Genomic DNA, 24674 nt, shown 5'->3' on the forward strand with positions numbered 1-24674 from the left:
ATAGGATAGTTTTTATCCCGGACTTTTGAAGAGTTCTCTTGGAAACGTGATATAACCGTCCTCGACACGGGCGAAGCCGCGGGCGAAAAGCTAGTAATATTTATTTCTGAAACTAAACAGTTAACACTTAAAAAATAACAGTTTTCAAAATGTTTAATCTTGCGGGCAGCAAGTAAGGACATGTTAAAACCTGTTTAAGCAACGAGGCAAAAAAAAATTGAACCGAATAGTTCGGCCGAATATTCGGTTCGGTAAATTTTAAACCGAATAGTATTCGGCATTCGGTTATTCGGTAAAACCACTATTCGGCGCATCTCTAATCATTACTATACCTTCATCGCCATCTTTCGACAATTTATTAGCGTGTAACGGTAGATTGAAAGGCACAAAGTGCTCGTGAGAACAAATTGTTTGTAGGAACGTGAATTTGAAGTCGAAGAGAGCTTTTGGGTCACACGCTTTGAACTTGTCGAGATATTTCTTTATTTGCCGGAACACAAACCCTCGATCCATAAATGATAGGCAAGACTGAAATAACATAAAAAAGGTTGTATATACAGCGTGGTGCTACAATGGTGACATTAATGACGTAAATTCGCGGGAGAGAGGGGGGGGGGTTGTACGGCTGCATTGCTGTATGTTGGACCATCTAACCCAGTGTCCAGTGCCCAGCAACAAATTGTTCACACAATTTTCAAGTAACCACTTGTAGAAAATTGTATAAACTGTTGGACATTGTCCACCAATAGTTGCGATCTTTGGTCTGTGTGAGCCGTATTCGCACACTGCTTTGTAAATTCACATAAGAATAGTGAAGTCAAGACAGGAGGCGAGGCGTCTATAGTACTTTTACAACATATAAAAATAAAGTGTTTGCGCCTTACCTTTAGAAACGTGGCAAGATTCTTATTAAATATATGGGTTTGCATCGGTTGTTGTAATATGTATGAAGGCTCTACCGTTGAAACTAATTTCTCAATATTTTCCAATAAATCACCGTGAAATCTTTCGTGTCGTGACATCTAAAACAAATACGAAGCGTTAATTAAAATGATGTTTTCACGCGTTTATATCGGAATAGTTAGGCTGGTAGTTAGGACCCAACCGGAGTCCTTAATCATAAGCTGATGCGGTAGCCGTTATTAAATGAATAAACAAAAAACATGTTTTTTTTTTTAATAAATGCGGACAACATCACATACATTGTTCTGAACCCAAAGTAAGTTGCTAAAGCACTTGTGTTATGGAATTCAGATACAACGAAGGTACCACAAACACCCAGACCCGAGACAATGTAGAAATGTGAATTTTTACATTGACCCGACCGGGGATCGAACCCGGGACCTCAGAGATAGCGACACCTTGAAACCGGTGCGTACGCCACTCGACCACGGAGGTCGTCGGTCACGGTGTTTGTCCAGCTTTGGGTCGATATTAAAACTTATCAAGAAAGATTAAAAACCTACTCAATACCTTAGTACGGGAGGAAAAGGCACGAGTTGATACTTCAGGTTTTATAATATCATCCATATTGGGAAAAGGTATTAAGCTTACTCTAAAATTCCCTAAATCAATGCATTTCAAATTATGTATCAATGCATTCTGCATAAATAGCACATGTGTACACGTGTGTTACACGTGTAAGGAAAATAACATTGCAAAAATATTAATGTTGGTTTATTTTCCTTCTCAACTAAAAATAATGAAGGAAATACTTACTTTAATTCTTCCGGTATTGATTAGATACTGGGCCATACTTTTCGTAATAATATCGAAGAAGAATCCAGAGTATTGCATGAATTTGTTACCCAATAGAAAGTCTGGCTGGTTGGGGTCGACGAACATGTGTAGTGGGGCTGTCAGCATTGTATGCAGTTTGAATTCCACGCAGTTGAATACGTACTGAAAAGAGAAAGTATGTTTTCATTCTAATTATAAAAAAAGAACATATAGTCTGAGTGTATATGTAAATAAACTTATTTTGGATTATTATTTTTCCTTAGAAACTTTGTGGGGTCGATTCAGAGAAAATTAGTAAGTATTTGGGCTATTTTTATAGAAAACTAAGATTAATGTTCTATTACCTTTACATAGCTATCAAGTAGATCCTTGCGACCGTAGTCATGTATCATGTGAACAAAATGTACTATCAACTTCACAATCTGATAACCCATGTCCTGTGTGTAACTTTTTTCGACGGTCTGTAATTAAAGTTTAAACATTAGTAAGTGGCATAAAAGTACAATTTGAAAAAAACAGGATCTGTTTGTGCATATTTTTAAGTCTCATTAAACATAATGATTTTAAGCCTCATAGAGGTTTATGTTTAGATAAACCATGAGATTTTGTTATTTCTTAAACAACTTAGTACCATATGATAGATAAGCTTCAATCAATATTTACCATCAATTCAAACAGCTGGTTCAAGATAGTTGGCAAGAACGCAACCAGCGAGTTCAATTTGATCGCGTGCGCAGCTTTGAGCGCGTTACACACGTCATTCCAAGGCGGCGGGGAGGGGGACGTGGGGGGCGAACTGGACTTGATCAGCCTCTCAGCTTGATTGAACAAGTTGTGCAGATGTATGTCTCTCGTTGCTACTGTTGAGTCGAGAACCAGTTGGCAGCGGAAGAGCTGTTTCTCCCCTTCCACCCACACTACTTCGGGACCAGCGTTCTGAGGATTGAGAATAAAAAAGATTAATTTCAGATTTGTAGTTTATTTTGTGGTATGGGCGAAAAAGAGTAAGACTTACCCCTCTACCGAGTCCAAGCGGCTGAATAGATAAGTAACCAGAAGGTAAGTGTGTGGCTATAGGCAAGTTTACGATTTCATCCGCCAGCTTATCATTTTTGATCAATGGCACCCAGGCGTACCTAAAAAGTAATGATAATAGTGATTAATTGAATTATTTTTCATAATCGCTAAATCGTCTTTTAATGACATAAAAACAATAGTTTTAAGTTCCTAAAAAGATTTTTAAATACAATTTCTAGCCTTGTGTGAGAATAGCATTTCGCCTTGAAGAAATTCATAGATAGTGTTATGTGACAAACATATTGGACACGTATTTAATGACACTAACCACTAATAGCCCTTTATGAGCGACTACACTTAGCGGTCCCTATGTTGTATTGTATACAATAAACAATCGGGCCGACACTATTATCACAACCAAATATGGCATACTGCCTTGAAGATAAAGAATCGGATGTCGGTCATTAGTATAATATTTAGAGGTATAAACAAACGGGAACATTTTCTCTCCATATATTAGACGTTTCATAATGATAATAATACCAATGTACTTAAAATAAAAATACATTTTGCAGTTGTAGAAGCGTGACAGCACAATAAACGCTGTATAGCGACATCTCCCTTCCACAATTTAAGACGTTGTAGTAGGTACATAGGTAACTAACAGAAATACTCACCCAATACAAGTTTCAACATTAGTGTCATTTTTCTTTGCAAGATCGCAGGATATATGATGGAAAGTAAATAACAAATGATGCTGGGGCGTCAAAGTAGCTGGTAGTCGGATCTTGGCTTCATCCGACCAAGAAGGATTTGCGTTGTGGTGAAGAACAGAACATCTGTACTGTGACGTCATCCCGAATCTCCCGTACACCGCCTGAACACAAGTAACTCAATCAACCGATTCTAAACCTTATTAAAATAGACGAAGATTGTAATTTGATAGTTTTGTGAATTACCTGCAGCGCTTTATTGTCCCCAGTATCGTTATCCCTCAATTCGATAGAACAAGCAATATTTCTGGCTCTTGCAAACATTTTCTGAGATTCAAAATTCAAAGACAACGGCCGGACGTACAGATGATGTATGTACGCCGCGTACGGCTGCTCGGGTTCCACGTTCAGCGTCGCCAGCTCGACCGTGAGCGGCATTGCAGGGGGGAGCGGGAACGGCTTCAAAGCCGCGTATGAGTTCGTCATACAATCTGCAAGTGAACCACTTAATTACTTTGAGAATTATCTTTTTAACACTAATTTTAAATTTATACTTTTGAGAGATGGCAAGCGTATGGAAAGCGACGGCCGGGTGGCCCCCGTACCACATGGAAGCGTTCAGTTGAGAAGGAGGCTGCCTCAACTGGTCTAGGCTGGGAAGACATCGAATCGATCGAAAAGAGTGGAAAAAGCTTCTGCGAACCCTATGTCCCTGATGAGGGATAACAGCATTGCATCATCATCATCATCATACTTTTGAGACAATCTATCCAGCCCACCCACTCTCGCTGCTTGAGAATGTAGGTGGAGGGTGGGGCGGGCTGATAGAATCGATCGTAATATGAAATCTAAATGATAATCTAATTTGCTATCGAAGGATGGACTTTCGTAATAAAAGTATTATTATCTTACTTGGTACTTGTTCAGTGCTTTGCTGGATATTAATGCTTAGCCATCCGGGTATCACAGTAAGTTTTGCCATTTTCTCCGATTTGCGGTAGTCAGACAATATTTTTAGCAGATCATCGTCTGACATTTTGTTTGGTTCTTGGCGGTATATGGTTGGGAATTCAGGCGTCAGATCAAGATCGTTGCTGTACATTCTGTAACAATGCAAGAAATATAACATAATACAATCGTGGGATATATAACATGTTAACATAAACTTGTTTCAGTGACTTATGACAAAGGCAAACAAAGTATTTGTCGCGGATAAAATGTCACTAATCGCATTATATTAAGTTGATTTAAATAAACAACACTTTACGATAATGTGAATATCAAAACGAGTATAGATTCTATATTCATGGAAATGTTATTGGATCTTACTTGTATAAAGGTTTCGCTGCCCAAGCAAACGGCATTCTGTAGGTGCCAACGCGGTTCGCATACGCCTGAACAGTTTTATGGACTTTGAGGCCAAGCCTTGGGTCTTTAGTGGCTTTGAGATAAGGCTCTAATACTTGGCTCACGTGACCTTGGAGGATCTTATCTATCTTCACAACCAGAAACAAATCTGGGTGCGGATTGTTAACGGATAGCATAACCTGAAAAAAACCTTACCTTTATTAACGTAAAAATATAAAAAAAACAGGACCTTTGGTGACGTATGACATATAACAGTATAAGTGATAATGCCAAAAATAAATTAGATAAAAGATCAAATAATACCTGTCTCTTCGACCGAAACCACTCCTCGGGTATTTGTTTAACGTCTAACTTAACATCGTAACTAAAATTTTCTACTAATGACTTGGTGCACTCCGTCTCCTTGACTAGATCCTTAACAGCATCATGGTTGAGGTCGAAGTGGAAATTCTCCGTGAGTTTCCTTCCACTCCTCGCGTCGTACAACGCAAGGTACGTGTAATATGGCTCTACTTGACATAAAAGCTCTTTATCGCCATCTATCGGCGCTTGTAACCTAAACTTTAAGCTTTCACATTTGAGCAAGATTCTTTGGCCAAAATGTTCTCTGTAACAATGAAATTGGTAACAAAAATAGTTTATAAGTTCTCAAATAAGTTATTTACGTAGTGCGAGAATGCCCCAATATAAGAAAATATAAATATTTTTTTAAGTGCACGGTATCAGTTTGCAGTTTACACCAAAAGCATCATTTTGATTTAAAGTATAGTAATAATGGGTATGAGATTAAAAACAACACCTACTTGAATGGTTCGAGCTGAGGTTCAGGGGAAGGCGCCCTTTTATACGGCATGCTGAAGATATTGTAACGGCACTCGTTGCGAGCGGCGGCTATAGACATGTCTGTCTCGCGGGAGTACCGCATGAGCAGCGGGTTCATGCTGTGCTCCAGGCCTTTCAGAGTGCCGTATGTCGGGGGCGGAGGCTCGGCTGTTAACGACACGTCGGCATCTGGACAAAGGTAATGAGAAATGGAGATGGTAGGAGACATAAAGTAAACTAAACCATGTATTCACGACTATAAAGTTCTATTCATAATTTCGATAATAACAGTGGTATCCAATCCTGGTTCGTCTGGTTACACAATGGAGTCATAATTAAATCGATTAAGGAAATATGCTTGGTGTATTGCTACATTACATATAACGAAATATGAGTTCACACTTCTCTTCTGCAATGAATCTTGTTATGACAACATCATACCTGGTTTATCTAAAATTCTAGATAGTTATATAAATTATTGGTTTTGAAATCTTAACATTTTAAATTCGAGTATTTCTCATTGGAATAAAATCTGAAAGCAGTAGGCGTAATTCGATAGCATCATAAATAATGACTATTTACAATTAGACATGGTTTTGCGCTAAGATCACTTTTACCAACCGATAACTAATTGGCAATCGCATTGTTCCTAAAACGATAAGATTAAGTCATACCTTTATCTAAAGCTTCATCGCTTTGGTGTGTTTCCTGGCTGTCTTGGCTCTTCTTCAATGCCGCCTTAAAGGCGTTAATCCATTCAGTTACTTCGTCCTCATTTTCAGCTGCAAACGTATAACCCTTGCCACCGGACATTCGTAGTTCAAAACAATACTTTCCCCGTTTCGGGTTCTGTGAAAAACATCAAACAATTAACTATCAATGGGTTTTAAAATTAAACAATACACAAACACATATATGATCTGAATGTGATTTATTTACGTCGTTATAACTAGTCATTTTACCCTTTAACGTTTGCCTTATTGACGGAACTATATTTCGGGGACTGCGTTTTTTTCTTAATCTAAATACCACTTACCCTGACAACATCTGAGCAAAAATCCATGACGATGGTTAGCTTTGTATCAATTTTCTTCTCGTCCTTATACACTTCAAGTATATACGTGCCATCGGCCTCTCTAAGCATTGAGCAATAACGTTTCTTAAATGATTTTGAAGCAAGGTTACTGAATATTCTATCTGAGCCGATTTCGGGTCCCTTGAGCAAGTGCCCTTCTTTGGTACCGAGGTCCAACTTCGCGGCTTGAGTCTCATTATCGCTCTCCGTTTCGGCGTCGATATCATACACCTCTTCCGGAAATTTGTTCTCAATAGGCCTGTACAAGAAAGATAATGGAATAGATAACTTTTTGTTTGTATTTACGCATTCAATGCGTTTCTTTGAAATATTGAACAGGAAAATCTTTGTCATATGAGTTGTGTAATGCAATTTTACGATGAAGCATTTAATAATACCTATAAGATTATGTCGTAACATATTTGTTTGGTGGAATCAAACTCGTCATTTATTCACTCATCATAAAAGCTAAGAGCTTTGTAAAGTAAAAATGCGCATAGTTAAGAATTACTCAATATCAAAACTAACTCAGTAGGCCACCCCACCTTTAAGCTGGCAGTTGTGTAATATGAACAAACTACACACACAACTAAATTAACTTCATAAGTATTATATTAGTATTTAATTTATTTTAGTATTCTAATTTCATGTAATTATGACCAATAAAATCTTCTGTCGTAGTCCTATTAGCATTTTATAGACTTATAACAATGCATTTTAAGCAATAAATATTTACAAAATTATATTGTTTTATCTGCAGTCGCTAGGATATGACGCATGGATCAGATATGAGAAAATAAAGTACCGGCCTTGGCAATACAGCTAACATTTTGTTGGGCATACAATGTTCACGGCCATGCAAAGTATGTTAATTATAACCGCTAATGAGACCCCAACTGTTTGCCACGAATTTAACACATTGCAACCGCATTTCATTCGTTTAGATGCGAAACCGATAAACCAATGCAATATGCTGTTACATTCAAATGTATTTTTAATATCACATAAATATTTATTAATTTATCGTGTTGAAATACGACGAGTTGACAGATTCTTCGATGTCTTTTATAGGTTTTACTTTCTAATCTTAGATAGTTTACACAACACTGCCAATACTGGATGCAAACAAGTATTTATTTATTGATAGGTGCTGCAGTGAAATGCTTACAGTAAAACCTTTGCTTATGACACTATTCCTACTAATTGACAACTTTCTAATGCTAATTAGCCTGGCATCTTTACCCATCTCCAAACGATTGTACCATGATGATAAATGAACTATCCAACATAAGAAGAAAAGTTCAGTAAAAAAGCTCTTCAAATTTATAATAACTGACCTGGGTAAGTTGAGGTAAGTGCCCGAGTAATTGCTAAATTTATAATGTATGAGGTTCCAACTAGATGCATAGCTGAGTAGGGCTTGTCTGGTGAGGAGAGGACAGGTCGCAGCCGTCCTGACATCTGGAACTGCTGTAGTCACTGTCCTCCAGCGTCGAGGAAGAACAACACTCTGTATACCAAATTAATTAACATTGGTTTAAAAGGGATAGTTTTGATCAAGGAATGCAAGGTTGCAAGGCATGCAGACTTTGAAAGCAAAAGTGAATCTATTGCCTCTATAACTTTTATGTAATAAGTGAAAGCAGACAACATTGTTTGAAATAAGATGTTAAAAATTGCTTCAATATATTAACTTTACTCCATTTTATCAGATTATATGCAACTTTTTTTGTAACCATATCCTGAGTGTATTCTTACTTTGTAAAAAAAAAAACAAACAATTAAACTTACAGACACATCATCTGTTGGATACAAGAGAATGTCCCTGAGGGGATCATTCAGTAATAAGGTCTTATTATCCTGAATGTATTGCTCGAAATCCAGTGCCGTACACTTCTTAGCAATGATGTTCTGAAACAAATTTAAATAGCCAATTACATATGACATCCGGGGTCAAATCCAGGAGGATGACCGAGATACAATCATATCAAACTGGTCACTAGCAGCTCTTCAGGGACTATTCGTAGAAGAGTACTTTCCAGGCTGGTAATAAAAATAACTGCATATTGTTAAGTCAAAATTACATATACATTCCCTTGTGTCATGTGCATATCATTAAAAGAAAATGACTAGTATGAGTTTGTAAACATTCTTTCCTTTACATTTAAATACATTTGTTTATATACTATCCTTGTTGTTGTGATTGTACAACCCCAATTCAGTTGTTCTTAGATAAAAATTCTTATGGTCATTGTAGATACGTGTTTACACATTCATATTCCAATAATGTTTATGTAATGCAAGTTTTTGATACAAGAACTATAAATAAATTGAAATGTGAAATATTCTGCTCAACTGGCTGTCTGTTTTTTTGCCTTGCATTTGGATTATCAAAAGAAGTAAATAGGCAATGGCAAGGTTCCTTGCACTGCCACAGAATTTGTTTTTTTTTTTAATTCATGCATTTAACACAAATTATTAAAAACATGCTTTTTAATAATTTAATAATAATTTAATGAAAATGGTGAACTTATTTGATGGACTACTGGCAGTAATTCATATATATAAGCATGAAATAGAGACAGTAGTCATGAACATACTATTTAGTGTGTTTAGATACTATGCCCAATGTCGTCCTACGATGTTTACAATTTTCAACAGCTAATGTTATGTAAATATGTTTTAACAGGCAAGTCAATTATTAATGCGACAGATATTTAAATGGAAATTTTCTTTAAGATTGAAGATAAGTACACCACATTAACATATCCATTCTTGCATAAAGACTCATGAATGTGCATTCGAGTTGATTATAAGGGTTTCTAATGCAAATAGAAAGTAATGAAAAATTTCTAGTAAGAATAAAAAACTTTCGCAATTGGTAAACATGTTATATGTATAACCAGGCAAAGTACTGTAACGTATTTAAATACGGATTAACTTGTTTTATTTACCTCATATTCAGCGCCGCTCTTTTTTACCTTTGAATTGACAGGAGGCATCGCGTTAAAACCTTTTGCACAAACAATATTGAGGCAGTTACATGTAATGTCTACTTATATTTACATTGCGGAAAAAAAGTATCATTTCTCATTCACAACAAAACGCCGAAAGCCGCAACAAGAGTGAAGCGCAACACGGACGTATATTGACACTATGACAGGCAAGGCCGACAAATTTCATTGAGCTTGCAAATCTCTCAATACTCGCTCGCTATCACTGATCTATGGTGTTGCTATTTTTCTACAAATCTTTTACATTTTTAAACTGGCAACGACATTTTTCACTTCTAGTCTTTTTAGCTTGAAAAGCGCAAAGTATGTGATTTTTTATTAAATGCAAATAATGCTATCATACAAAAGTCTCATTATTTTATTATATTACAATATATTTCTTGCTTTACCTGGCTGGCTATGGTAAGGTTAAGGTATTTAAGGGGCAGCAAGAGGTACATATTTGCTTGTGGAAGTGACTTATGTCCTATAGTTTAGTAGGATCAGGTCTTGCAGTGTCTACAAAAGCTGCACGAACTGTTTTAATAGCATCTGATGTACGGTGTAATTGTAAATTTAACTTTTTTACCGTTTTGCGTTATAAATTTATTATACCTACGGTTAATGTACTCTTTTTTTCCGGGGTGAAATGCTAATGTCTTCAACCCACGTCGAGGACACGGCGTGGGGATATGTTGGACTTACACCGACTAAAAACACCCCGGGCCTCTTCTACTGCTTTAGCCAGAGTCATGGGATCGCTCGCACATGCTCTGCGCGACTCTGGCTGGCTCTAGTCCTTTGGACTCCTTCTCAAGGGATAGGTGTAAAAAGCCCACTCCTCACTCCTCATAAGAACGGGAGCGCAGGACGACGCGCCCGTCTCCTTCTTGGCCTGCTGGCTGATCGAGTGACAGGGTGCCCTCCCCGCCACCCGCAGGCCCGACACGGTTAATGTACCCGACCGCACGGTAGCCGGGAGCGCACGAAACACTAACGATATGCATCAACTTTGTATTGTTAATGTATTTTTCCATTAGGAGCAGATGGAGGGGTAAATGCCTGTCGCATAATATTTCAGAGTCTAGGTGGCTTTTATGTGTCAGGTCTGTAACACCACATAACCATTTAAAAGATTAAGAGAGCAGGTATATAAAAAATAAACCAGTGATAATTTTTATAGTAAGTAATATTTTTTTAGAACACAATTAAGGTCACAAACTTAATTCACCTTTAATTAAAGTGTTAATTCTAATTTGTAACTTTTTTTGCTTTTCTAATGATACTCCTTGACTCAGCACGAGTCCTAGTTTTCTAAAATATTCTCTAATTTTGTCATCACTCACACCCAAATTGGTGGCATCATCAATAGTCAATTGATCATCTTTTCTACATTCATTATCATTAGGAATCATTGTGTGTACATTAAAAACTTTTTCTTTCTCTCTTTCTATGTTATTAACATCAGCATTATTATGATCAGTCAAAATGTCTTTACCAACTGTAGACAGTAACTGTGGTCCTAGACTCTTATCAACTTCTAACTTCGACTCAAGGGTGAAGGACATCTCCTTATTCATAGTTTCCTCAGCTAGGAACATTGCATTAAATCTGCTTTGTACAGCAACAGAAACTACATTCATTATGTACTTTAAATCATCAGGATCTAAATCAGACTTTTTTACTTTGTTTTCTTTTTTTGTACAGCTCTGGTTAGAACTGCCTTTACATAATCTTGCTAAAAAATAATCAAATGCTTTGTTTGTTGGATTTTTTAATATATTTAAGTTAGTCAAGTCATCTAAATATGAATCTAAAAAACTAAGAGACCCATCAAAATACTTATTTGCAATAGCATGTTCTTTAATGATTCCTCTTGACAGTGTTCCAGCTTCAATCAATATGTTTAACTTTAAGTACTGCAATTTTATTACATTCCATACTTTATGCAGGGTATAACCTGAAAAAAAAAAGATTTCAATACTACAACATTTTATTATACCAAATTTGGAAAATAAATAAATCTCATCTAGTTTTATTTAAATACAAATATAGCTAATATTATATTAACAAACTAGATTAAATATACACTTAAAAGAAAGTTATCTTATGTTGTTAATAGCTGGTACTGCCTCTATCCCTAGCAGTGCTTTATATGGTGTGAGGATGTAAACTAATGATCTTCATTTAAAACAAATTCAAAAGACAGTCATAGGGGTAGTCTTGCGTTTTTGTGCATGGGCGGTTATGCAGGAGGTGCAGGTTTGGTCCCGAGGCAGGTAGAGTACCAATGGCTACTTCCTTAATTTTTCTATGTAACCTATGCCAAATGGTGAATGAAACCATCGTGAGGTAACCCAGATTTTAAACATTGGAATGATGATCAATGCTCAAACATTGTAAAACATATAACTTTTGGTTAAGAATAGCTGTATAACAACTGATGGAATATGCAAACCAAAGCAAATGAAATCAGCAAATACACAGCACGCACGTGAACATTGCATAATCCTTTCAATGTTTTCCCAAGCATATATTTCGTTTTGCCTGTCTGCCTTTGTTTTTGGGTAATCGCCCAGGGTGTAAATAACCGGGTTTTCTTTGATTAAATTTATAAGTTTCAAGTAGTTTGGCGGCCAGTTTATTTGTATACCAACTTCCTCAATTTCAAGCATCTCTAAATAGAGGCTTACAAATAATAATATGATAGATAATAAACTGACGTCAAGTCAACAGAACAGACTGACGAAAATGTCAAAACAAGCATTAGAAATTTTGACAGACTGCTGTCAACTTGTCAAAAGACCGTTCACCAATGCGTAAATTGAAAAATCCTACACTTTGCTTCTTTTTGCAAAAAATAAAAATAAAAATTTTGAAAATTAATAATGTTAAGTAATGTTTTTTAACAATTCTTGTAGTAACACTAAAAAAAAATTGTTTCTTTATCGGTGCATTTGTGAAAGCTAATATATTTTTAAGATTAACGTAGCGTAGACATGTTGCGCCGACCCCAAATAGTAATTAGGATAAGGGCAGGAGAATGATAATAATAGACTAGTAGAATAGTAGACTAAACATATTTTGTAGCGTATCGTGTTCAAAATATTGCTTAATCATGCCTACTGCAGCGACGGAGCCTATTTGCGAAATATTTTTTTCACGGAATAATAAATATAAACACATGTCATCACTGTTAACTTTATTTACATACATATTCACAACATTATACTTATATCGGTACTTCAAATACGCTCTTTAAAATGTATTTATTTATTAGTTGACAGTTATCACTGCCCGCTGCCGGAGTCATAAATAGCTGCTACTAACGTCCGCTGCTACAACCGTATTTTCAAGTTTTGTCTGTAACCAGATTACGCCTTGCTTTTGCGAATCACTGTGACACTTCGTGTGCCATGGCGTAGCTATAGGTACACTTTTTTGCATTTAATGGGAATACCCGATTTCATTGTCCATATTATTGAACATTAAATTAGTATTATAGAGAAATGCATTAGAGTACATTAATATGTCGAGGTACATATTTTAGGAGGCCTTTTACCAGAAGTAGACAGAGATGATGATGATGTATTTTAAATGTAATATATGCATTTTTTGCTACGTGTCTTTCTCTTATGGGAAAATTTACACAACAGAAAATACGGTAGAATGAGTGGTTGAACAAAGGCCAAGGCTATTAGGCGTACATTGCAATTAATACGATTATGAGATTTATTGCAACTTAGTTGAGCGTGATCCCTAGAAGCTCTGCATCAGATGTCCGTAACAACTTTAGAAACGTAGCCTAAGACTAGGATAAAATGTCTATCTATATTACTACGTCATTGATTGTATCGTTTTATACTATAAACATACATCTTATCGACAAATACAAAGTTCAGTCATACTTACTCTTAAACCATGTACATTTAGGTATGTAGGTGTAAGTCCACAATGGCTTGTTTCAATACATAATATTGTACTTGTAAATTGATCTATCGTCTTATATTTTAGGTACTTTTATTTTTGGCATATGGCACATAGATTACGTAATTATACACTAAGGTATTTATTAAATACACAACACACTTTTTTAAATATCAAATACATTGACATATCTACCTATAACAAGAATTGTCCATGTAAAAATTTACTTATGAATTATTATGAAAAAAATATCACACTTAGGTAGGTAATTGTTGAGTTGAGTATTGACTCTATTATGTCGAAATTACATTCCTGTTTGAAGTTGCTGCTGAACGTCTGCATTAGTTAACACTGAAATTGAGAGAAGACGCTGCCTTGAGATCGGAATGTGCAGGTGAGAGCCATGGCGGCGGCGGTGGCCGAGGGCGAGGAGCGCGGCACGTATTGCGAGGCCGGCACCAGCGCGGGCTGTCAGGTGTACTCCTCATCGTCCTCTTCCTCATCACTAGAGTCAAATGCCGCTTCCATATCAGCACTGTCTTCAGGCGACGGTAAAGTCAATTTAAGGTAGTCAACGGGCAGCTGTTCTTTCGGAATCAAATACCCTGTTGAGTCCTGTGGTGGTGGTGGAGGTCGCGGTAGCCTCATTTGCATGACTGTACCACCTCCTGCTGCTGCATCCTCTAATTTTCTACAAATTTCATCAAACCCTATTCTGTCGCGAGGATCAGCCTTCCAGCAGGCACGCATCAAGTCCCCGGCAAAACGTGGGCAGTCTTCGGGAGGTACCAGTACAATGCCTCGTAAAATAAGCTTTGTGGCACCATCGTTATTCTGTCCGTAAAAGGGTTGTTTGCCTCTACTATAGATTTCCCATAAAACTACACCGTAGGACCAAACGTCTGATTCGTGTGTAAATCTAGCGTACACAATACTTTCTGGAGACATCCACCGGACGGGCATTGGCCGCTCGCCGCCCATTTTGTAATAATCACATGTGTAAACATCACGGGACATTCCAAAGTCTGCTATCTTTACAGTGAGGTTAGCGCCAACCAGACAATTTCTTGCTGCAAGGTCTCGATGAACAAATCTTCGGGAGGCCAGATATTGCATCCCACGGGCTATTTGCAAAGCTACGTGTAATAAAGCAGGCTCGTCCAACAGAGGCCCTGGTCTGCCTCCGCCACGGGAGCCTCGTAAAACTCCGGCCAAGTCTCCCCATTCCATATATTCAAATACCATCCAAGGACTGGCGCTGATGTCATCTGTACAGGAATAAAAAACATTTACTAAGCACAAATATTATTATCACAGGATATACAAATAGTTGGAAAAATGTTATCATACCTCTGTACACGACGCCAACAAGAGCAAGAATATTGGGATGTCGGAATGCAGACATTATCGACACTTCCCGTACGAAGTCTTCTTCAGCGTTGCGACCAGCACTTTCTTTCAGCACCTTTATTGCTACTACTTGTTCGTCTGTTGTGGTCTTAAGTAGTCCTATAATAAACGATGATTAATTAAATTAATTGCTGGTGAAAATGAAAATGAAGTCCTTATAAAACATGCTCTGTAAAACAAAAAGATATGTGTAGGTACTTGTATTAGTTACCTTTATGAACTTTTCCAAAGCATCCTTCTCCGACTTCTTCGAGGAATGTAAGAGCGTTTCTGTCAAGAAGCTGAACTTGTGACTTGTTGGTGTCGTCGGCGTCCATGTCGCCAGGCGTGCCGGGCACCGGCGCGCTGCCAGCTCCGTAGACACCATACTGAGGGTTCGTTATATACCGTTCAGCAAGCAGAGGCTCTCCTGGTCGCACACGCTAAAAACCAAGCCAATACATTTACTTGCGATTGATCGAAACCACTGTGTGCAACAGGAATTGGGAAGAAAACAAGCAATTGGAAAGCAAGTAGTAAAGTTTTTAGAACCAATAAAAACGTAAGTAATAATGCATGAATATGTTTTGTTGCGTGTTCGTAGCTATTAGTATGTGTGGAAGCTTTAGTATGGATCAAGCTTGCGTTTACGATACAATAAAATACTTACAGGTTGCGTTTTCCCATCCACATGGCAAATCCTTTTTTTGAGGTATAGGAAGATGACTGAGACCAATAGTATGAGCACTGCAGCACCAGATATTGAGACAGCTATGAGGGTGCCCACGCTGGGGCTCATGCCGGACTGTAACAAGGAACCGTTTCCAGTTGTAGATTCCGCTATGATCTCTCCACTGGATACCTGCAAACAAAAGTTTCCGGTTCAAACTGGTATTTAATTAAATGCTGGTATATAAGCTTCTTTATTGGAAAAAAATAATATGTAGACATATGACTGTCGGAGGCAGATGGTTAGACAGTATGCAAAGTTTAGAGAATAAGGTGTTGACTATAATAAGAGATGTACTTGATCTGACTTTCACTTCAGATTTAAAGATTTCAAAAAAATGTACCATAATGACTTATGCTCATTTATTGAGATCAACAGACCGATACCTAATCCTATTTAAAAATAAATATGTTACCTTTATAAATTGCGTTATATTTCATGTAACTACAGAGTTATCACGTTCCTAAATGAAATACTCTAACAATTTGGGTGACATCGCTCGTTATCGGGCTGACCTAACATGAATATTTATCAGTTAGTATGGAAAAACACTGATTTCATTTTCCATCCCATATATTTTAGCAGAGCCGATCATAATCAATACTTTCATTGATAAACTCCATGGTTGTTATTTTCATTATGTTCATTGTTTTGTGTTGAATTTTCACAAATTACTGGCAGTTGACATACAACGTATGTATGTACTAGCTGTGCCCCTGCGGTGTATATAAACGGGTCCTTCTTTTAATCAATGATAACAATACCTACAGGCAAAAATACATAAATTGTAATGTACTCAACAAACCATGAAAACACCTGTTAATTAACTGTAATCACCATAGCAACGGCATTCTGACAGGCAACAATTTTTGACTATTTAATCTGTGTACCTGTGTAATTATGTGTACCAAGTTTTGTCTAAATCCGTTCAGTGGTTTTTGCGTGAAAGAGTTACGAATATCCAAACATACATACTTTCCCGTTTATAATATTAATTGAAGTAGGAAATACCTCAAATGTAGGAAAGCGTCTTATAGACAACAAAATATGTGTGATTTTTCTTACTTAATTTAAATACTTTAAGCGATGCAAGTCCAACGCAATCTGAGGGCTAATATTTTTAATCAGTGCCGCAGTCAGCAGTAGGACACAGTGATAAGCCGATAAAAGGGCTCTTAATTAAGATGGATGGTCTCACTTGTGCGGTGGGCGGTGATGGCGCGTATCTGCCGTCGGCGGAGACGTTCGATGTTCTCGGCGGGATCACGTTGTAAATGGGTTTCAGAGTCACGGGAACTGGAATTAATGAAGACATTTTACTGTTAGACCTCCACTGACATAAATTTCATATTACTGTTTTTTTTTTTAAAGGCAATCGTAGGTGCGTATTATGACATCAAGACAGTCTGCTATAGGGAAAAGTTCAAGTGTTAATAAATTTTGTTTAATCCGTTACACAAGCCCCGAGTAAAGAAGCAGATATTATATTCGTACTAAATATCAACACTTGTAAATTTATGTAACCAGGTAAAATATATTTTCAACACTTAAAACGTGTAATAAAATAACATATCGATAGTTGTGTACGAACTGAATCGATACAGACACAGCAGGTTCAATAAACTGTACGAATTACGATCAATCAAGCTTTGTTTTGGAGTTATTAATAAATACCTGTGCTTCTGGGGCATTTGAAGTCTTCGGTCACTGGCTGGCCGGTCGACGTGCATCGGCAGAAGTGCATGGTACTGTTGTACGGCATGCATGCGGCCTCTTTACCGCACGAGTGCAGGCTACAGCTACCCAGGAAGTATTTCGCTGGAAATTATAAATTTATTTTTTAGTATAAGACTAGCAACTTTTTGTATACTCACTCGAAAAACAGGGAGATTAGATATTGATACAAATATGCCAAGATGAGACCTTTCTCTATAGGTAGGTACATGGTATTGAGAAAAATCAAAATTGGTTAATGTAACAAAACAACTAATATATTAGTTGTTTATTTATTTAACATTTGATTGTAGAAAAAGCCGCGTCATGAAGATTTGCCTTTTTCTAAGTAAGTATTTACACAGATGGATTACATATGTTAAGCAATAAAGTATATTAAAAAATCCCATTAGAACTGAGAAAAAATATCGTTCGTAAGTAAATTAACAATAACCTTCATACAGATTTGAATAGTTCGCGAAAGCTCATTCGAATACAACTGACATTAACTTGACTCGCACTTGACCGGTTTTAATTAAAGTCCTCAAATTGAAACGAACACGGGTATCTAATAGAAATTCATGTCAAACGCAGTCTCACGATACTTGCAATTTAAATACGAACCGTTTTCATTGTAAAGTTAAATTAGGTAAATGTTTTCTCCTATTTGTTAAATGCGGTGCAGTTTAATGTAAATAAAAACTGGTCAATTGCGAGTCAGACTAGTGGCACTGAGAGTTTAGTACAAATAGGCCAGAGATAATGAAATCTGTTGGGAGACAAATAAATATAGGTATGGGTACCCTTATACTAATTGGTCTGGCTTGGTGACAGACATCGGCGGAAGGACATTTTTGTACGGAACTCTAAAAATGCGTTTATTTTGGATTACGTATTTAGAGGCATTCAAACTACTAAATCGACTTTTTTTAAATGTACACTTAAGTTGAAATGCTTGTTTGGTAATTCACTGAGTTTCTTTGGACTTTAAGTATGTAAAAGCTTTTTCTCTCACAATTATGTACGTAGAATACAATTATTGTAAAGGTACTTACTTGGAGGCGGTTCTTGCGCTAGTTCCGACCTGGACTCCTCCCGTGCTACCCTCGCCAATCTTTCAGCATTTTCTCGGAAACGCTGCAAAAAGGAAATACAAAGATAAGTAATTTATATAAATAATTACAATAGGTATGAGCAGGTGCGATTTATGTTCTTGTTAGAAGTTCAGTTCGCACTCAAGTATCAACAAGCACGGCCGACGTATTGACATTTTTATTTCTGCCCTCAGGCCCTCAGCTTCGCCTTGATATGCGTAGCAATATCCGATTGACAGCCAGCCACGCCCACAACTTTTAATTACGAGCTACACTAAATCATATTTAAAAGCACCCTCCTTGCACTATTGATTGGAATCACTCAGAAAACAATTTCATTTTAATTGGATCTGGTCTGGCGCCATTTCGTACCTGAAAACCTTTTGCAAATGACACGGGCAGCTCTGCAATTAAATAGAATACGACTAAAAATAAGACTCAGGGCTTACAACAACAATGGTAAGCTAAAAACAAAACAACAGTTACAAACATGGGTTCTTGGATCTCTCGCTACACACCGCTCATGTCAAACAGCTCATAATTAAACAATTAACTTAAATTAGAATGCGTTTTCACGATAATTGACTAACGCGCAGCATGCATAAGATCGCTAATTACCATCGGGATGCATTCGAGCCCTTTAGCTATTGTAATCGAACCACGATCTCGTAATATCTGCAGATCGTTTTGCGTGCGCGCTCCACATTCAAGCTAAACCGTATCTAGAAGATTTACATTCATTTTCCACTTATAATTCGGTTTAGCACAGGTTTCTTCGGAATTTATTATAAGTTATAATATAAAAGTATGAAACGATATGGGCCGCGTTTTGTTATCTGTGGACCGTTTGAGATGCTCGACGTGGAGTTATTTTGGCCACCTTATCGTGGAGAGTGGCTGCACTCCGGCATGCCCTGGGGTTACGATAAATCAATAATATCATGTACCTAAGTGAATTATCGATATTTTACATTTTATGCCTATTTGTTATCGTTAATAGGAACGAACTTAACGATCGTGCTGCGCAATTACCTCCAGGCTAGGCTGTTTGTCTGTCATACAGCGTAACCATGTTCTGTACCAGATAACTATCTATTAGTAAACGGTCATTTGACAATTTCCCTGCTCTATTTGTACGTGAATAAATATAAATATTAAATTATATTATTTACTGTCATATTTCTCTACATTTGAACCTCTATATTGTTTATCCAACTGTGTCATTGAATAAAACATTTTTCATTCTTTTGCACGTACCTAGGAATACCTCTTATTTCTTTTGATATGTAAGCGTCTATTAATATTAATAGTCGGTGCATTAATAGCATTGCTCACAGCTAAAAGTGTTCCAGATGTGGTATTGATCCACTTACCCACATAAATTAATTGGAATTTCTATTTCTCCATCTGTGCATACTTACCTTAGAATAACTTTGAAATACCTATAGGCTTTTCTCCAACTGGGAGAGGAGAATATGGTTTCCGTTTCACAAAATTAAATCAATGTTTCACAAACGGGAACATATGCTTTTTGTATAGTAGGACTTTGTGGTTTCAAGGATTTTGTGAAGCTTTTATCAACTTAGTTGTTGAAAGTTTTTAATTTTCACTGATGTATCAAGCGCAAAAAAATGTACTATACTTATAGATATAAGAGCCTTGCACCTTAAATGTTCAGGAAAAATAAGGAAACCAGTCGGGCCTCAAATCAGCTTAAGCCTTAGTAAGAAATAAACCTAACCTACGTCTACATCTGCTTTGTTTTTTTTTTGTTCATTTCAATGGCCTACGTTTTTTACAGCCAATGTAACTCAAGTGCTAAATACCCGGTACCTATAGGTAACTTTAACAATTCTACGATTTACTCTCGACTTTAAAGAGCCAGCTAGCCAGATTTTGTTTTGTGTTTTTAGAAAAACATCGTTTTTAATGGACATACAGTTCTAAAACTTATGCAGTAGAGAAAATCACTAATTCTCAACGCAATCAGCAAAGCACACATGTAACTTTGTTGACTGTTAGTAAACAGTAGGACAAACAGGAGTAACAGGACAAACATCACCAACGGGAAATCAAAACTTGTTTGTTCTCACAAATCTCATTATCTGTTTCAAATTGTCTCTGTATCTGCGAACAGAGCTCGTTCAAACAAAATTTTGATTGAAATCCATAGAAAGCCTTATTAAAAGTACGTAAAATCTTTATGTGGTCATATGTACTTAGCCTTCGGTATGTATAAGAATTTGTTTTTAATCTTCATTAAAAACAAATTCTTAAAGCAGATTTTCATTTATATTTCTTATATCTATATTTCTTTTTGTTGCAGTATTACAAATCACTCTATAACCACGTTTAAAAAAAATCTTATTTAATACAAACTAATTACGTTAACCCACACATCCATTCTTCATAGTCACACAAGCAATGCGTTAATACGGATTTACGATCATCAATTTGTAATACGTGTAACAATATCCATGTTGGTGCATTGCGGTTCTTGCACAATCAGTGGACACCCATTTATCTTAAGAAACCGTTTCATTGTACTTTTGTAACCCGAGATTGGACCACGGAAGTGCGTATAGGTTTCGTAACCTTCAAGTGTTTAATGTCCATCACCTTCTTTGCATATACATGTAGGTTCCTTACTCATATAAACAATGCAATGGATCGCTTACTATTTGTAAACAAGCTTGCTACAATCAAGTCGCAACAATCGTCAAATAAACAAATTGATTGAGTATTATGTGGCGTAATATAATTGTTTGAAATGTTTTATCAGTTGTAAATTGTGTAGCTTTTGAATTTGGACTTTTATGCCGGTAACCTAGTAAGCGTTGAATATGCAGTTCCTATTATGGTTACAGAATCGATTCCCGTTTAGGACAGTTTAAGCGGACATATTGTTATGATCGGTATAAAGGTAAGCTTTTACGAAATAATTATAATTCATTAATTTTTATGACAAATTATTTTGATTCTATGTCATAATATTGTACTTTGACTTGTCTTGTCAGTTACGTTTTCACGGCTTTCTACCATGAACATTAAAGTATCACATGCACTTGTAGAATTCTACGCCGCGTCACGTTTCCACAGCTGCATTAATAGTATCATAAGAGGTGGCGTCAGTGTCTTGGTAGTAAGCTTGAGGCAAAAATTGGACGAAAATTTCTTTCTTTGCCAGGATATTCGCCCCTTTCGGTCAAAGTAAAGACGATTTTAACATGGGACCAACAAAGTAGATGCGACGAGTTAAATAGTATGTGAATACAGAATCTCGAAACCAGGAATAAATAGCGTGATCCTTGCAATAAAAATCTTAGTAGCATTATAACTTGACCTAAATACTTTGTGGCTTAAAATCACTCTGTTTAGAATGATTGCCTCCAAAAGATTCCGCTGTTCGTGAGAATATTTCCGAGTCTATTATTTCCGTCTTTAGAATGTTTTGACATCGCCGACGAACGAGATGCCTTCCACATTCATCTTGTTTAATTTGTAGACACAAAAGGTGTTAGCAGTGCTCATTTGTAACATTCAAGGAATTTAATAGTTTCGTAGTGGAATGAAATTTAATTTGTTGTTATTCAAAACTACTGTAAATTGCTACGTAATTGTTCTGAAATATTTTCGAGATTTACATTTTAAACCTCTTTGTTGCTACAGTAGCTATGCTACCAAAAAACGTTATTGTTGTACTTAAACTTTCCTGGAATACTTAATATTCAATATATATACAATAAATATACTATATATTCATATTCAACGGAAAATATGATGAAAGTATGTAACTAAAATATTGTAAGTGAGAATGAGATGCGAATTATTCAGCCGTAAAAAGGTTTACTTTATTTGTCGGCAGCTTATCTATATGAGTGTATGACAGTTGCCATACCGACACTTCAGGGTCCGAGAGTGACCACTCCCTGAGTCCGCATCGCTTACGCCAGGCTACGACTATTCACTTCAAGAAGATAGACAATATTTTACCTCAGTTATAACAGGCCTCACGGATATCATTATCTCGCGATCGTGTACGTTTCCAATGTTTAAAACGCGAATGAGAAATTCAGAAATGTCAAACGATAAAATGTATTTTATTGAGCCATTGAGATAACGATATCCACGCGCCTGACCGCCGCTTTACGTGTGCCCTTAACAATAATATTCATTACCGTCCAATGTAAGCAGTCTCAACAAAACAGTTTTACCCAGTAGTTTAGTCCGGGATTAAATCGATTCGCTTTCGTTTCAATGCAACAATCTATACTTAGAACCACTGAAGACTTCTTTTTGTATTGGTAATCTTATACGCGGAGAAATTATAATTCATTAGCTTATGATTCATAATGATACGCTTTAATAAGGCCAAGTTGTGTTGTGGTGTAGCCTGTTGGGCCATTATTACGTATAGGGAAATGCACTACTCGAAGAACATTTTCTTATTACTGGGACCCGCTATTGACATTTGCCGATGAATGAATGGGAATTGGACTAAATTTTACTAAATAATTAAATTGACAGCGGATATTCTTTATTAAATGATGTAACGGTTTACTCACGATTATTTATCGGGGTAGCCCGACTAGTTTCGGACCCAACTGGAGTCCTTAATCATGAGCAGACGCGGCGGGATCGCGAGTCGAACTGCCCCGTACTGAATTTCCAATTTTTGTGTTGGGAAAATTCTAAGCAGAATTCATATCAAAATTAATTCAATTTCCATTACATCAATTAGATCCCTGATTTGCTACTACTAATAGCAAATCAGGCTACAGTAATCAGTGATTAGTAGTTCTTCTGTTCCCCGCTTCGGACAACTATTGGTTTGTTAGCGGACCAAGCACCCACGTGACAGTTTCGTTGATAGATTACGGTACCTATAAATAACCGGACAAGCCGTAGCTTAGAGCCACGCTCGACTCGTCCCGTCCTGATGGCAAAACAATACAACAAATTACAAACACTATTGTTAACTTCTTACATCACCCACACCTACGTACAAATTCTATGTAGGCGCGCTCGAATATATGGAATTAGAACTATTGTACATTTGTAAATGATTTATATTTTTTCTTGTAAATAAATTGTCGGAGAAAAATGTTGGTGTTTGAACTGTTTGGTCAATGATTTTCATTCGATTTTACTTAAATATTTCAACGTAAACTTTTGTTTAAAATGTTGTAGTAAAATAGTAATTATTGGAAAGCTGTTTTGAAACAATTTTAGGTAGCTATTATCAATCCTTACTTTGTTAGCTTAGACATTAAATATTTTATGAATTAACTTTTCGGATGCCTGTCGTTGATGCTCTAGACAACTGTAAATTAAGAAATATAAATAAAGTAATAAATAAAATCACTAAAATCAAAAAGAGTGTCATAGATTTTAATCTAAAAATCAGAGTTAATTAACCGGTTTTAATTAATTCTGTATTTACCCTGACACCCACAGTGGAAGTAGGTGGCAATCATACACCTTATTGTTGTTTACTTGTGAAAACAAAGGTTCAATAAGCACAAACTAATTCTGAATTGTGTCCGATAGATAAATGTGAATAGTCCCGCCCCTACATTTAAACTTCAACGTATAAGATTTGAAATGTCTGGTCTGGCACAAGGTGGGTGTGCAGAAGTACACCTCTGCCCGCGGCGATTAACAACCGAGTTCATCTTCCTTTAGATATTTGTATAAACAATATCATTACAAAGGTCTTTTCGCGTAGCCTTCTTCTGATTTTTGAAAGGTTTCCGAATTACAATTAGCCAAATCGGTCAAACAGATTAGTTGTTGATAAAAAAAAACTTGAATCATTATCATCATCCTAGCCTATTTCCGAACTTTTTTGATGTCGGCTTCCTTCCTTCCTACCTGATGCAGCTAAGCACTAGTGCTATACAAAGAGCGACTGCCTATCTGATCTCCTCAACCCAGTTACTTGGACAACACGATACCCCTTAGTCAGACTGGTTGTCAGACTTTCTAGCATCCTAACTTACCGTAACAACCGTCACCGATGTATTAATAACAGCATGGACTCCATCCAAGGACCGACCGTATCAAGTGAAGCTTAACCAGTGATCGAGCTGC

At 36.7% G+C, this 24674-nt stretch overlaps 3 protein-coding genes across 6 annotated transcripts in view; all 3 read right to left on the minus strand.

Moving 5' to 3' along the window:
• The window catches only part of LOC113501518 (dedicator of cytokinesis protein 9), a 38804-nt gene extending 28846 nt beyond the window's left edge, over window positions 1-9958 (minus strand). For both annotated transcript variants that reach the window (XM_026882700.1, XM_026882699.1), the window contains exons 1-17: window positions 9690-9958; window positions 8527-8646; window positions 8073-8245; window positions 6697-6994; window positions 6335-6509; window positions 5642-5849; window positions 5142-5445; window positions 4800-5017; window positions 4383-4573; window positions 3717-3961; window positions 3435-3634; window positions 2756-2876; window positions 2404-2676; window positions 2085-2201; window positions 1720-1902; window positions 885-1022; window positions 333-528 (exon numbers count right to left, since the gene is read on the minus strand). In XM_026882700.1, the coding sequence (XP_026738501.1) occupies window positions 333-528; window positions 885-1022; window positions 1720-1902; window positions 2085-2201; window positions 2404-2676; window positions 2756-2876; window positions 3435-3634; window positions 3717-3961; window positions 4383-4573; window positions 4800-5017; window positions 5142-5445; window positions 5642-5849; window positions 6335-6509; window positions 6697-6994; window positions 8073-8245; window positions 8527-8646; window positions 9690-9737 (3208 nt within the window). In that variant the 5' untranslated portion in view covers window positions 9738-9958. The remainder of the gene's footprint in view (window positions 1-332; window positions 529-884; window positions 1023-1719; window positions 1903-2084; window positions 2202-2403; window positions 2677-2755; window positions 2877-3434; window positions 3635-3716; window positions 3962-4382; window positions 4574-4799; window positions 5018-5141; window positions 5446-5641; window positions 5850-6334; window positions 6510-6696; window positions 6995-8072; window positions 8246-8526; window positions 8647-9689) is intronic.
• Window positions 9959-10575: 617 nt separating this feature from the next.
• Window positions 10576-12627, minus strand: LOC113501430. Of its 2 annotated transcripts, none has more exons than XM_026882559.1 (2): window positions 12223-12627; window positions 10576-11688 (listed from the first exon to the last, which is right to left on the minus strand). In XM_026882559.1, the coding sequence occupies exons 1-2, from the start codon at window positions 12401-12403 to the stop codon at window positions 10943-10945; spliced, it is 927 nt and encodes a 308-aa protein (XP_026738360.1). In that variant the 5' UTR covers window positions 12404-12627; the 3' UTR covers window positions 10576-10942. The 2 variants fall into 2 exon arrangements, with proteins under 2 accessions (XP_026738360.1, XP_026738359.1); XM_026882558.1 differs by having other exon boundaries at window positions 12187-12627.
• A 288-nt stretch (window positions 12628-12915) lies between these two features.
• Window positions 12916-24674, minus strand: part of LOC113501201 (tyrosine-protein kinase transmembrane receptor Ror-like) — a 34456-nt gene continuing 22697 nt past the window's right edge. Inside the window, exons 3-9 of one of the 2 annotated variants that reach the window (XM_026882269.1) lie at window positions 18543-18624; window positions 17449-17592; window positions 16973-17070; window positions 15715-15906; window positions 15277-15487; window positions 15006-15164; window positions 12916-14923 (exon numbers count right to left, since the gene is read on the minus strand). In XM_026882269.1, coding sequence (XP_026738070.1) covers window positions 14127-14923; window positions 15006-15164; window positions 15277-15487; window positions 15715-15906; window positions 16973-17070; window positions 17449-17592; window positions 18543-18624 — 1683 coding nt within the window. In that variant the 3' untranslated portion in view covers window positions 12916-14126. The remainder of the gene's footprint in view (window positions 14924-15005; window positions 15165-15276; window positions 15488-15714; window positions 15907-16972; window positions 17071-17448; window positions 17593-18542; window positions 18625-24674) is intronic. The other variant, XM_026882270.1, reaches the window with a different exon arrangement.

This window comes from Trichoplusia ni, chromosome 15 (assembly GCF_003590095.1).
Source record: "Trichoplusia ni isolate ovarian cell line Hi5 chromosome 15, tn1, whole genome shotgun sequence".
NCBI lineage: Eukaryota > Metazoa > Arthropoda > Insecta > Lepidoptera > Noctuidae > Trichoplusia > Trichoplusia ni.

Bases quoted from the DNA above. Each gene is read 5' to 3' on its own strand.
- LOC113501430 (XM_026882558.1), bottom strand. From the start codon at position 12,403: ATGCTTGAAATTGAGGAAGTTGGTATACAAATAAACTGGCCGCCAAAC. The intron at 11,689-12,186 runs GTTTGCATATTC...TTTTTTTTTCAG, and splicing joins TGCTGATTTCATTTGCTTTG to GTTATACCCTGCATAAAGTA.